We start from the raw sequence: 14413 nt of genomic DNA, 5'->3' as shown, positions 1-14413 counted from the left end.
TTGTCGATTAAGTTAGCCGACCAGTATGATTGCGGCACTGGTTTCAAAATACTTAATTGCATAATAGTTTGATTAACACGCATATGTAACGGAGTTGACTTAAATACCATTTTACTAGGATAATGATTGCAACAAACTATTTAATCACAATATATGACTGTTACAAATCCAGTAGTAAACAGCACTGTGTCCCCCACATATGCCTTTGTGGGCAAATAATGTCCTGTCCTAACAAAGCATACATCAATGGAAAGCTTATTTATTCAGCTTTCAGATGCGGTATAAATCTCAATTTCGAAAACTGGACCCTTATGACTGGTTTTGTGGTAAATGCAGGGTCACATTTCTCCACAGCGGGCTGCAGTGGACTGTATGCTTGCCGCGGATGAACTCTCTCTCCGCCCCTGAGGTTGTGCGGCGGACCGGGAAACCCCGCGGATCAGAGGCGGAGCGCGCAGTGACAGAGAGCCGGGGGTGAGCGGGGGAGGCGGAGCCACGGCACTTCTGCCAGGGCCGCCATTTTTGCACAGGGAAAAGAGACAGGATTGAAGGGGTCCAGTTTCTAACTGTCGGCATAGATATGGACAGAATTGTCGGGGTTTAACAGTCTCTAACTGAACGTTTGGATTCGAGCACCACGAAGCGAAATACAAGTGCGAAACCGCGCGATTTGTAAAGCTTTGTTACACATCCGCAGTGGAGAGCGAAGTATTGTTTTGGTTGTGTGGTAGATCAGGCGGCGGGGTCTCACCCGAGTCCCCCGTGTCTTTATTCACAGTTATTACAGTGGACATCAACGGTAAGTACCTGGCGTAATCCTACAGCTATCGGTTTGTTTATCAGAGGGGGTTGTTTGATGCTAGTGGCTAAGTGACTTGCTGAAGAGGGTCCCATCCTTGTGTAGATGCTGAAACTGTGAGCTTGTGTTATTAGTTTGTTAAAATGAGATGTAATTACAACGCTGCTGTGCATTTGTCAACCCTCCTTTTGAGGTATAAATCCCACCTGGCTTGTTGAAAAGGAGGGCAATCCGAGCAGTGTGTGTGTCTGCGTGTGTACGACTTAATTTAGCAGCTAAGGTGGCTAGCTAGCTCACACCCACCTTTAATGCCTCACAAAAGGAAATATCTCCAATCGTAACGCCGTTTTATTGTGGTAGCAACCAGAAAAGCTGCACAGGAGAGCAGCGGAAACTCGTTGTCGTTGCTCCTGCGTTGTTGGAAAGCTGCTAGCTACACCAGCAGTCACTGGAGAAATGCTAGCACGTTAGCCAACCGACCAAGAAAGCAGCAGCTCGAGACTTCAAAAATCTCTTAACGTGCTGGGATGTGCCACAAAAAACTGCTTTGAGAGTGTGTTTCCATTTTGGTGAAGTCGTGGTCACGTCCCACGATACGTTGCTCCCGCCACTTCGCTACAAATCTCGATGGCGATATGCACGTTTACAACTATTTACACGTGTTTTTGATGTGCATTTTAGAGAATGAGAGGTGTGGAGTGTTTGGAAAGGCACCTTGTGCTCTGACAGAGCCTGCAACAACAGGGCTTTTGTTTACACCTCTCAACTCCGGCTAACCATTCACTAGGTCCACTCTTACCCCATACCTAGCCCACAGATACACTTTAAAGCCTACTGACTGACGTTGATTCGTAGTAGTAAGACCCTCTTTAAATGCTGTGTGATTTTAGTCTTTTGTGTTTGGACTGGCTCTAATCGCTGCAGAGAATATGACGGACTTAGTGCTGCTTAGCATGATATTGTGTCGATTTAGCGTAGAGGACATAACATGAGCGCTTATTTAGTGTCTGTCTGGTGTGTGTTGTGTGCTGATAATGAGTGCTGCAGGCGTGGGGGAGGGGTTCGGGCTCGGTTCTTGTAGTCAGATCTGCTTTAGCTTCTCCTCGAAGTGGACCAGAACCGCGCTGCTTTACCAGCGAACTGCGCAGTTATGCCGGTTATAGTCAATAAACCGTCGTTTGACGCGTTTGTAGGCTTAGAACGATGTGTGTAAGACATGTATTACTGGACATTTGATTTATGCCTCCATGTAAGGAAATTAAACGCTCCAGCGTATCATATCGATGCGCATTAGCATAGCAAGCTAACCAGTTAGCTTCACCGACTAGCTGTTTGTGAGGATGTTGTTTAATTAACTTAGTCGACCCTACGCGGTTAGTTTAGCTTTGCAGACGCGCTAACAGATCATTTAGTGATTTAAACGCTAAAGAAGTCGTTAAAACGCACTTTCCCCCTCGGATAATAATCGTGTGCATTGTGAGGTAAGCAGAGGTTGGCTAACGTTAGTCGTCGTCAGTCAGAATCGCTAGCTACGCAGAAACGACGCAAACACTTTGTTCCAGCACAACACCAGCGCATTTGACAAATAGATACTTAAGCATATGTGAAAAGACGGGTTTCTTGTTATCTTGGCCGTTTTCTGTCAAATTTCAGCGAGTCTTCGAGCGCAGTATTTCCTCTCAGGTGCTTAGTGAAAATGGCGGATGAGTGGATGTTGTGGGAATGAAAGCCTCCACACCCCTAGATCAGCTCTCACACACTGCAGCGCCAACACACTCACCCACGGGCAAGTGCACAACACACACCAGACAAATACAGTGCTGTGTTTCACCAAATATGATTATAGCCTGCGTCCACTGAACGCTTTAGCACATAAACCCAACCATATGAGTGCGTCAGATACGCACCCTCGTTGTTAAACCTGGATAAACCTTCATAAATTTGTACACGACACTCAAATCTCATCTAATTCGTGGAGCAAAGTATAGTAAACGACCAGTAACAATCTGTTGGTGTTGTCTTTACAGTGTTCAACAGTATATTTCTCCATTCAAATGGTAGTTTTCATATGGGATTAGAAGATAATTGTCATCTTTACAAGGTAAAGTGTATTTAAGGCTGAAAAACATGAGGCTGATATTGGCAAGATGTCAGACTGGAGTTAAGTAAAAGTATAAACATGCAGCCCTTTGTGGAAGGAACAATAGGGGATTTATTACTCGCACTCATTTTTGTTTTGTAGTAGCACAACCTCAGATAATCTTAAATGTAGCTCAAACAGCTGATCTTGTTCCTCTCTTGTTTTACAACACAGTACATTATAGGCCTGGTCGGTATGGTGATACGTGTACTGTTTCATCGATAGACATTTTTGCTATTCCACGGTATGCAAGTAGTGTCACAAGTGCTTGCCACGCTATAGCGATAAAGAAAAAATCAGAAAATGAAACTGGAAAAATTCAATGCGGCCTGTCCGTTGAGTCCACAGTATGCGAATGAGTTCTATTTCACGGCTTATTGCGCTTGAACGTTCCGATAAACTGAGGCAGTTATGTCTTTAATCTATTTAAGACATTGCAATGTCTTAATAAAAAAATATATAGGCTCAATACACACAATGAAGACTGTGCAGTGATTTTTTTTAAATGTTTGATTTGATTTCTGTAGTATTTCTTACATGACGCTGTTAAATAGATCTACTGTATCTGAAAAACTTACTGCAATATATATTTTTTCAGTTGTCTGTCTTACATTGTTTCTCCTATTGTTATTTGCATCTTTCTTCTAATTTGTAATAAAGATGAAATAAAATAAAGTTAACTTCATTATGAAGTAAAACGACTCGTATTGCGAAATAAGAATTCCGTCATACCACCCACCCCTAGGAAATAGTTTTGTGACTTGGTATACCTTACTGGAAATTCATGACTATGAAAGGCAGGGTTGTGTTGTACCAGAAACCTAGATGTGTGCATTGCCTCACCTAAAGAATTAACAGGAAACGAGATGTTTCTCGAGCTCGTGCACAACCATCTTCTACTTTAAACTACTCGGCAATAACTGTTTTGGTTTAACAGCCACATTGAGCTGTACGAATTTATTTGAGGATGCCGTTGAGTTTACTGCAGTATAGAAAAGAGTGCAACCCACACGGCTGTGTCATATTTCTCTCATGATTACTGCTCCCTCCCTCTGGTCAGCGGGGAGTTTACAGGTCCAGAAGAATGTGGTTATTCATCAGAGCGGTTAGATGGGGTAAACATGGGCCCTAATGTGTAATGAATAGACGATGATGCTGCAAAAAGGTAATCTTGATCTTGAATAGGAAGCAGGCGAGTGACTGCTCATGCGTGAACTGATAGCACATCATCGGAGGCTTCGGTTATCCAACGGGTCAAGCCATCACGCTGCATATGAATGCTGATGTTTGAGTTTTATCACTCTTAATGTGTCTGGTTTCTTTCCCTCAGCCTGACTGACTGCATGACTGTGGAAAGTTTGCTGAAGTTCACCCATATAACTGTGTGTGGGCCTCGTCCTGTGTAGCATACGTTAAATTCATGTGTTTTAATCAATAGAAATAATTTATTTGCCGCCTTTGTTAACCGCAGCGCTGTTCCTATATCTTTGGTTGTGTTTAGAAGGGCTTTCCATAATAAAAACCAAGGCATTGCTCCAACAGCTTTCTGAAAATGCCAATTTTTGCATATTTCTTGTAGAAGCCAGTATGTTCTACATTTTTTTCCCTTAGCCAAACTGTGAGACCGGCCTCTGTGGTGCAAACTTTGGCAGCCACGGGTGAGATGATGGTCTGAGATACTTGCCAAACACATGCTTTGGACCTTTTTCCTTCAGGACAGCACCATGGCTGAGATTCAAGATGGCCATTAAGAACGGATTTGCCATCTATTGTATAAAAGCTGATTTGCTCCACAAATACTGTATTTTTGTTTGAGGCACCTTTTTTTTGCATGGAAAAGCTCGCGAGCCTGTGCTTGCCTGCAGATAACGAGAGGAGCAGACCATGTACAGTGCAGGCTGTGGCTTTCTGACAGGCTTTTCCTGTAGGTGGAGGTCCAATCATTGGCATGTAGTGGTGTGACATCACAGCGAGGCTGTGCAGCTGTGCAAAGAGGATGGAACATCAGCCTACGCACATCAACACACAGCTCACAACTCACACAGTGACACTAGAGGGAAGTGATCCACGCGGAGAATGAAGCAGAAGCGCGCTTAGCTGCGCAAACCTGGTTTGTTTTTAAATGATAAATGCAGTGCATTTCAACTACTCTTGTCGTCTCATCTGACGGAAACATGGTGAATGAACTTGAAGAGTTCAGAATGAACACTTGACGGTGTCATGTTTTGCATAACCTGACTTTTTTAAGACAGGGATGCATGCAAAGGTGAAGGTTGTGTGACAACTGATATAAAAAGTGACGATTTTTATTGTACTAGGGCGTAATAAAGCTATTATTGTAGTAAATATTGACCTGAAAGATTCAAACGTGCAATTCCGATCAGCATAAACAGCTCGGCAGCAGCTGCATTCACTATCCTGTCTTATTCTTTGTCAGGTTGTCATGTCACACTCGCATTCTAGCCTCACTGCGCATGGGTGACTCGACGCTGTGTGTGAGAGAGAGGCCATGGGCAGTGTCTGTTTGTTCTCTGTGTTGACAGAGGGATAGAGAAGTAAAGTACCCCACCCCCTCAGGAGAGATGGAGGTTTTAAAGTGCGAGAGCGAGGCAGGTGGCTCACAATCTCAAGTGACGCATCTTATGCTTGCCTTGCGCACAGCGAGACACACACACATGCTAAAACCTGACAAACTCCAAAGCATGTTTGCTCGACTCATAAACGTAAAAGATAGCATGTTTTTATATTTATCTAACTGAGGTGTGGTTTAGCGCGTATGCTGGTAGCTGGTTCCACCGGGAGGCCTGTTCGTGCCCATGTCACACTCGCATTCTAGCCTCACTGCGCATGGGTGACTCGACGCTGTGTGTGAGAGAGAGGCCATGGGCAGTGTCTGTTTGTTCTCTGTGTTGACAGAGGGATAGAGAAGTAAAGTACCCCACCCCCTCAGGAGAGATGGAGGTTTTAAAGTGCGAGAGCGAGGCAGGTGGCTCACAATCTCAAGTGACGCATCTTATGCTTGCCTTTCGCACAGCGAGACACACACACATGCTAAAACCTGACAAACTCCAAAGCATGTTTGCTCGACTCATAAACGTAAAAGATAGCATGTTTTTATATTTATCTAACTGAGGTGTGGTTTAGCGCGTATGCTGGTAGCTGGTTCCACCGGGAGGCCTGTAAGGTCACGTGAGAGATGTGCAGGGAGGAGCTGTGGGCTCAGGTAACCTGTTTTTGTTTGCTGGCTGTAACCGAGCTCTCTCAACGGGCCCTACCTACATGACAGGTGTCCCATAGAGCAGACAGGCGAGGGTGCAATACCTCATCCTACTAATTTATAAACGTCTGAATGTTATTGTAGGGTGTTTGTGATGTAATGGTGCGAGCCAGACGTGAAATCGATCATGTAGCTGTGCCATCGTGAAGTCTGAGTGGCCCAGACTGTCCTTTTCGCCCGTGGCACTGTTGCAACTGACTGATTTGACCCCTGCACGTCCATATGTAAATGTACACTCCCGATACTCCAAAACTGCCTTAAATATGAGGAAGGAAATTTGTCTTTGTTTGCCTTAGGGTTTTAGTGGTTTGCTTAGGCAGATATCTAAACAAACTGCTAAATACATAGCAGTTTCCTTGCTGTGAACAATTCACCTGTGCATAATTTAAAAAAAAATAATGAAATCGAGCCAGACGTGAAATCGATCATGTAGCTGTGCCATCGTGAAGTCTGAGTGGCCCAGACTGTCCTTTTCGCCCGTGGCACTGTTGCAACTGACTGATTTGACCCCTGCACATCCATATGTAAATGTACACTCCGATACTCCAAAACTGCCTTAAATATGAGGAAGGAAATTTGTCTTTGTTTGCCTTAGGGTTTTAGTGGTTTGCTTAGGCAGATATCTAAACAAACTGCTAAATACATAGCAGTTTCCTTGCTGTGAACAATTCATCTGTGCATAATTTTAAAAAAATAATGAAAATTTGACCTTGTAATCACAGGTCATATTTAGGCACTTTTTTTGGCCGTATCGCCCAGCCCTAGCAAGCATATTTCAAAAATCTGGTTTTCTTTATAACTCTAAATAAAACACACTTTTCTAACACATTGGGGGGGGGGATATGCATCATTGATTTTGTTTGTCATCGGTCATCCTTATCTAATTTAAGAATGTCAAGTGCGTCCTTTCTGACCATGGTGGAGGTGCGCTATGGTCAGCCACTTGGCAGTCTAGCGCAGGAGCCATTAACCTCATTAACGTTTGTTCGAGAGGCTGAGATAAACTGCATGCCCAAGAAGTGTCCTTGCTTACTGGCCCAAGTCAAAAGAGCCCACCCTGAGGTCTCTGAAATTCTGGCCTCTGGACGTGGGACATCTGTGAGGTTTTCGCCTGTTTTATTATCAACCAAGTTATCATCTCTGCAGCAATGACGTTTAGCATGCATGGTTGGTTTAATGTAGTAAACATCGCTAATAAAATATTGTATTCAAGTAGGCATCTCTCTCATCTTCTCTTCAGCAGCTAGAGCTGGCCGCGATTGTGTCCTTGCTTACTGGCCCAAGTCAAAAGAGCCCACCCTGAGGTCTCTATGAAATTCTGGCCTCTGGACGTGGGACATCTGTGAGGTTTTCGCCTGTTTTATTATCAACCAAGTTATCATCTCTGCAGCAATGATGTTTAGCATGCATGGTTGGTTTAATGTAGTAAACATCGCTAATAAAATATTGTATTCAAGTAGGCATCTCTCTCATCTTCTCTTCAGCAGCTAGAGCTGGCCGCGATTGTACCCCGATTGTGACGCATTTGTCTCACAGGAACAGACTCGAACAAGGTGACACGACCTCGTACCTCATGCATCTTTATCAATGACAGTCAGGAAAAGCTCTCGGCTTGCGTTCGTGCATTTTTGAGGCACGTGGTTGTGTAAAGCCTCAGTGTTGCGTAGGCTGAGATGACTCAGCCTGCGAGAATGGTGTGAAGTCACATCGCCGGGGCTAGTATTTGGAAGCCTGCTCTATTTCCATCTCTCCTCGCTCAAAATCAGACCAAGCGAACCAGGAAAACGGCTGTGGGAGAGAGTGAGGGAGAAACGGGGAGAGAAAGGAGAAAATGTGTTGACACTCCTACGTGAGGCTGTGGGTTTCCCTGCCTGCTGTAGCGAGGAAGGAGCTTCCCGTACAACATTGTGTCCATACAGAGAGAGGAGGAAAAACAGTTGGATTCAGCTGGTGGCTTCTGCGCCAGAATTCGCATCCTTAGATGGATAGTTCCACTGGAAGGACAGGACAGAGAAAAGGAATATTACACGATGTGTTACATAACATTACGCGTGTTTTATATATTTTAGTTTCGAAAGCTGCTTATCTTTTCATAGGCTCTTTAAATGGCTTCTCTCTCCTCATGACCATTTAATTGGTCTCGTATTCCGCAGCCATCTCCCCTGTCCACCCCTCCCTTTCCCTCCGAGTGTCAAGGGTTTATTTAGGAAGTGCAGAGGGGAGGGAAAGAAATCCGGGTAGGGCAGGGAAGCGTTTTTCTTTCTTTCTTTTTTTTTTCTTCCTCTCTCTGGCTGTGTTCCTCATGAGTGGCAAACGGTTCAACTAAAGGAAGTGGGTGTGTCAGAGGCAGTCTGAATGCTCTGATTTAGCCGGGAATGCTCTACTGTACTAGATTTTTCCACAACCTCCCTTTTACATTTGAGGAGGGGGATTTTTGCTGTGTGTGTGTGTGTTTGAGGGGAAAGAAAGGGTGTGTATGGCTCTTCGGAGAACATATGTGATGTTATCCTTTTATTAATAACAGTTTAAATACTGAATCGCTACATTATATTTTCCAGCAACGAGACGATATAATCGCTGTTTTTGAAGTAAACTCACTCTAAAAAGAGAAATGCACAGACGCGCATACACGCAACTTTCATCTCTCTCTCTCTCTCTCTCTCTCTCTCTCTCTCTCGAATTGGCGATATTTGAGAAAAGGGTTTAGCGATTTTTAATTATTGGGGGGACTAGCCCCCCTCAATGTCTATGGGGGTTATCACCCTGATCAAACATGAAAATATGTTCTGCCTACGTGCCTGTGTTGAATATGATTACGCATCACTCCGGTAGAGTTATTGTAAGACAATTTGACATTACACAGTTTACACAAAACGTTTCTGTTTCCTTCTAATTCAAAATAATCCCACACCTTCTCGTCTTTCGCATGGTCATTTCTGAACTCGCCGCAACTGGCACGAAGAAAACGCATGTGAGGTCTGAGGTAAAAATTTAGTTTCGCCCTGATAAACTTTTAAAAATAATGTATTTTTCAAACGTTTTATTTTAACTTGTTATTTAAAATGTTTTAAATGCAATGTTAAAATTATGGTAATTTGAATGATAAAATCATGTTTTTGTTTTTCTTTTCTTTTCTTTTTTTCTGTCGTGTAATCGACTATTGTTTTCAGTGTCGACTAGTGGGAGCTGTACTGTTTAGTCGACTATACCCGCACATCCCTATTGTTTATTTGCAGTGATCTGGATCACAAGTCCTGGTATGCAAAGTCCAAAATGAAACAAATGTGGGTTAAAATTGGCTTTGGCGGGTAAATAGTTGTCATTTTAGATTTAAATTTAAATTATAAAAATTGTTTTTTTCCTTTTTAATACAATGCAAGTTCATCAAATTATGTAGATATAAATGATCTAGTAAAACGAAAAAATTCAGTGATTTAAGTCTTAAGTAAAAAAAAAAAAAAAAAAAAAAAAATTTTTTTTTTTTTTTTTTTTACCAGTTTGCTTTGGAATTATTTTTTTTATAATATAAAATATATAATTTACAAAATATATACTGTCTCAAGAAATAATGCACTGCATATAAATATGAAAAATATCAAAATAAAACATACAAAGTTTTTGCCTCCTTCCTGTTTTTTTTAAAGGGGTCATATGATGTTGCTAATAAGAATATTATTTTGTGTATTTGGTGTAATGAAATGTGTTTATGCGGTTTAAGGTTCAAAAAAAAAAATTTCCACATACTGTACATTATTGTTTCTCCTCTATGCCCCGCCTTTCTGAAATGCATCGATTTTTACAAAGCTCATCGGTCTGAAAAGCGAGGTGTGCTGTGATTGGCTGAATACCTCAAGCGTGTGATGGAAATGTTACACCCCTACCATACTGTGATGCCGTGTGCCGGAGCAACGAAACAAAAACATTAAAACCCATTATAAACGAGGCATTTGTTGCATCCAGTGGGGACATAATTACCGATTATAATGACTTATGCTGTCTTTTTACGCCTTGCGTTGCATCGCGCCGCATAAACATAAAACCATGTCTGCATTTGTGATTGGAGAAATGACAAACAACAAGCGCTACTCTACACTGCTCAAAACTCACGTTTGAATCATCAGTGACAAATCCTTAAAATGAAAACGTACTTACAGTCTGAGTCAGAACAGCCGGCATTGTAGTCTACTCTACCAGGATCAGTAAACAGTCCTCCGTAAAATGCGCTGCACACATCTGAATATTTGGGTTGAACTGTTCTGGAACAGTGTTGTAAATACAACTTAACCACTGATTTCTAGTCGTGTCCTCTTTTGGAAGACCAAACAAAGTAGTTTCGCTTTCACAACGAAACACACGGCAGACTTAAGTGAGCGGTGGGCTAGAGAACGGTGCGGGCTTGCAGCAACCACATGTGACGACCCCAGGCTGGACTCCGCTTCGTTCACAGTAAAAGGCGATCCACAGCGCAAAGTTGATGTATTTCCTCAGCAACCAGCACGGATCAGCTCTAGGCATGACGAAGCGGATATCGTCCTCTTTTGGAAGACCAAACAAAGTAGTTTCGCTTTCACAACAAAGAGAAAGGAAAAATTTTAATCGCATCATATGACTCCTTTAATTTTTTGCATATGTCACACTTCAATGATTCAGATTCAAACTAATTTTAATATTACACAAAGATAACCAGAGGAAATACAAAATGAAGTTGAAATAATGATTTCGTTTATTAAGGGAAAAAGCTGTCCAAACCTGCCTGACCCTACGTGAAAAAGTAATTGCCCCCTAAATCTAATAACTGGTTGTGCCACCCTTTGCAGCAACAACTGCAATCAAGTGTTTGCGATAACTGGCAATGAGTCTTTCACATCGCTGTGGAGGAATTTTGGAGCATGAATGGACTGTTTAAGGTCATGCCACAGCATCTCAATCGGATTTAAGTCCAGACTTTGACTTGGCCACTCCAAAATCTTAATTTAATTTTTCTTGAGCCATTCAGAAGTGGACTTGCTGGTGTGTTTGGGATCATTGTCCTGCTGCAGAACCCAAGTGCGCTTGAGCTTGAGGTCACAAACTGATGGCCGGACATTCTCCTTCAGGATTTTCTGATAGAGTGCAGAATTCATGGTTCCATCAATTATGGCAAGTCGTCCAGGTCCTGAAGCTGCAAAGCAGCCCCAGACCATCACACTACCACCACCATGTTTGACTGTTGGTATGATGTTCTTTTTATGAAATCCTGTGTTGGTTTTACGCAAGATGTAACGGGGAGTAATTTTGGTTGGCCGGCCACTCCTGGGAAGGTTCACCACTGTTCCAACTTAAGTTTTCTCCATTTGTGGATAATGGCTCTGACCATGGTTCGCTGGAGTCCCAAAGCCTTAGAAATGGCTTTATAACCCTTTCCAGACTGATACATGTCAACTGTTTATTTTCTCATCTGTTCTTGAATATACAGCTTTTTTCCCTTAATAAATGAAATCATCATTTAAAAACTGCATTTTGTATTTACTTGCATTATCTTTGTGTAAAATTAAAATTTTTTGATGATCTGAATCTTTTAAGTGTGACAAGTATGCAAAAAAATAAAAAAAACAGGAAGGGGGCAAAAACCTTTTCACGGCATTATACATACATACTCTCTCTCTCATATGCACACACACACACACACACACACACACACACACAAATAGCAGGTGGGGGAGATATAACAGATTTGGGTCAGACTGAGGTGAAAATGAACGTTTCTCTCCATTTTCCTGAAGGGTCAGACCGCAGGCCCTAGCACTGATGAGACTGGACCACTAACACCCAAGGGAAGCAAGTTCCTAATTACCCATTGTGCCTGACAGAAGCCTCTTAATTACCAACTTCATTAGCTTGCTGGTCTTTGTTTTTCTTCAGTAGGGGCCGGTATGGGATGGGGGTGGAGGCTCGTAGAAGGGAGAAACGAGTTGCTGTTTTAGCACCTTTTCTCCCCTTTCTGAACAATTATTTTTCTTCTCTTTCTCTCTCTCTCTCTCTCCTCTCTTTTCCTCCTTCACTTCCAAGCATGCAACTGCGCCCCCTTGAGTCAATGCGGAGTCACTTCACCCTGTTTGTTGTTTTTGCAAAGGTCGAGCACTGTTATTGGACACAGTTTTGCCACACAATCTTCACTTCCCCTCCCATGTCTTACAAAGGACATGTTCAAACACTGATTTTTCTTTTTCTTTTAGGGCTAGGGAAACTTTACCCAAACTACCGTGTTGAAGCGCAAACCGATCTTTAGTAGTTTATCTATTAAAACTTGAAGTAACAAGTTATTTTATATATAGTTTTTCTGTTGATGTCTGCACGAATAATATTAGCTTTCAAGGCCAACCATGGCCTCATATTTGTTCTATGAATCATAGTTACTCTTTGAAAGGAGTCATATCCTGTTTACAATACTAGCTGTAATGACCCAGGTTTCGTAATATGTGCTCTGTAGTAGGGCTGTCAAAAAAAAAATGTGTCGAATTTAAGAGAAAAATCCGCATTCAGATGCAAAAACGTTGCATTCGAATTATAGGTGTGCATCAGGCAGCCTTATCAGTGGTGCACAAGATCCGATGACCATGTAAGTGTCAATGCATTTTAATGCTTTTTTAGCCTATCCAGTTGAACCCACTAGATGCGGCGCTGCTACGTTGTTCATTCAAAATATTGCAGAAAAAGAGAACAATCAATGTGGGGAAGATGTTGTTTACGTCAAAACTGAAACCAAGCCGTTCACACAGAATGCATATTTATCACATTTTCTAGAGGGACATCTATCACCGTTGCATTCGAGTCTCGCACAAGAGAGCCGCATGTTTAGAAAGCTATGTAAAATTAATGTAAGTTCAACTTTTAAAAAAAACATGTCTCAAGACTTGAATGGTGGTTTTCCCCATTCCACTGCATCTCAAGTTTTTAAATGAAGAAAGTACTCTTTGTGATTGGTTTTCGGTCCTTTGTATTAAACTATACATGCATGATGCGGTTTTGTTTCTAATTGTTTAAGCAACTTTAGTAATTATATAAGGTTTATAAACATTATTTTAAACATTATGCACTTTTTTTCAAAGATAGTCCTGTTATTTTATTATGCTTTGAAGAAACGTGCATAATATTTAGCAAAATCTTTTTTTCCCCCTAACTGAAATCATGCCTTTTAAATTCGAATATAATTCAAATATTGATCATATTTAAGTAAAAAATGAGAATTTAGTTTTTCAGCCATTTTGAAAGCCCTACTCTGTAGTGTCTATGAATGTGCCCCCGTCACGTTTTTATAGCTCTGTTTGTGTTATATCTTGAGTCTGGTGTAAAGTTGATTGTCAAACACTAACAGTGATATTTCTCTCTTTCTCTCTGTGTTTTTGCAGGCCTTGTGGATGCACTTAGATGTGTGCAATGAGTGCTGTGGCTGACATGCCTCAGTGTTTTGGATTGCTGTGCTCTGGACTCAGTAGGACAAGAGACTCCCAGCACAGAACGTCATGAGCGTAGTCATCCCAGTAGGGGTGGACACGGCCAACACCTCATACCTGGACATGGCTGCAGGGTCAGAGTGAGTTTCTCCGTTTCTGTCGTTGTCCTTTCATATTGACTCATCACTACCTTTTGTTTCATTTTGTTCGTTTTCTGGTTGCATCAGCAGAGAGAAACGCATCTGTAGTCAGATTTTTCCACCAACCGCTTCCGTTCTCTCATCTATCTGCTTCTTTCTCATCAGAAACTTGCTCTGCTGCTGTTGCTTCAACAGAAAAAAAAGTATATTTTTCTATAGCACATAAGTTATGTAGCTTTTCCAAACAATGGAAGTGAATGAGGACTGGAGCTGTCAAGCTCAAATTGACAATAAAACACCATAAAAGTGATCTGTATGGCTGTGCACCAGCAAGTCTTCTGAAAGCATGGCTTGCTTTGTGTGAGGAATTGAAAATTTAAAGAATTATTCGTTTTGTATGCATTTTGTAAGGGGAAAAAAATTACAGGTATATAGAGAGATAGATAGATACATATTTACATTTAGTCATTTAGCATATGCTTTTATCCAAAGTGACTTACAAAAGCAGACAATAGAAGCAATCAAAACCAACAAAAGAGCAACAATGTAAGTGCTGTGACAAGTCTCAGTTAGCCTAAAGCAGTACACATCGCAAGTTTTTTTTAAATATATATAATAAATAAA

General features: G+C 41.8%; 1 protein-coding gene across 1 annotated transcript in view; it reads left to right on the top strand.

Moving 5' to 3' along the window:
* Positions 1–347: 347 nt before the first annotated feature.
* The window catches only part of kmt2e (lysine (K)-specific methyltransferase 2E), a 41649-nt gene continuing 27583 nt past the window's right edge, over positions 348–14413 (top strand). Inside the window, exons 1-2 of the mRNA XM_016279735.1 lie at positions 348–799; positions 13605–13789. Of these exons, the coding sequence (XP_016135221.1) occupies positions 13719–13789 (71 nt within the window). The 5' untranslated portion in view covers positions 348–799; positions 13605–13718. The remainder of the gene's footprint in view (positions 800–13604; positions 13790–14413) is intronic.

The sequence above is a fragment of the Sinocyclocheilus grahami genome, unplaced genomic scaffold, assembly GCF_001515645.1.
Source record: "Sinocyclocheilus grahami isolate Dianchi unplaced genomic scaffold, SAMN03320097.WGS_v1.1 scaffold8.1, whole genome shotgun sequence".
NCBI classification, from domain to species: Eukaryota; Metazoa; Chordata; class Actinopteri; order Cypriniformes; family Cyprinidae; genus Sinocyclocheilus; species Sinocyclocheilus grahami.
This window is presented reverse-complemented; position numbering and strand designations above follow the sequence as displayed.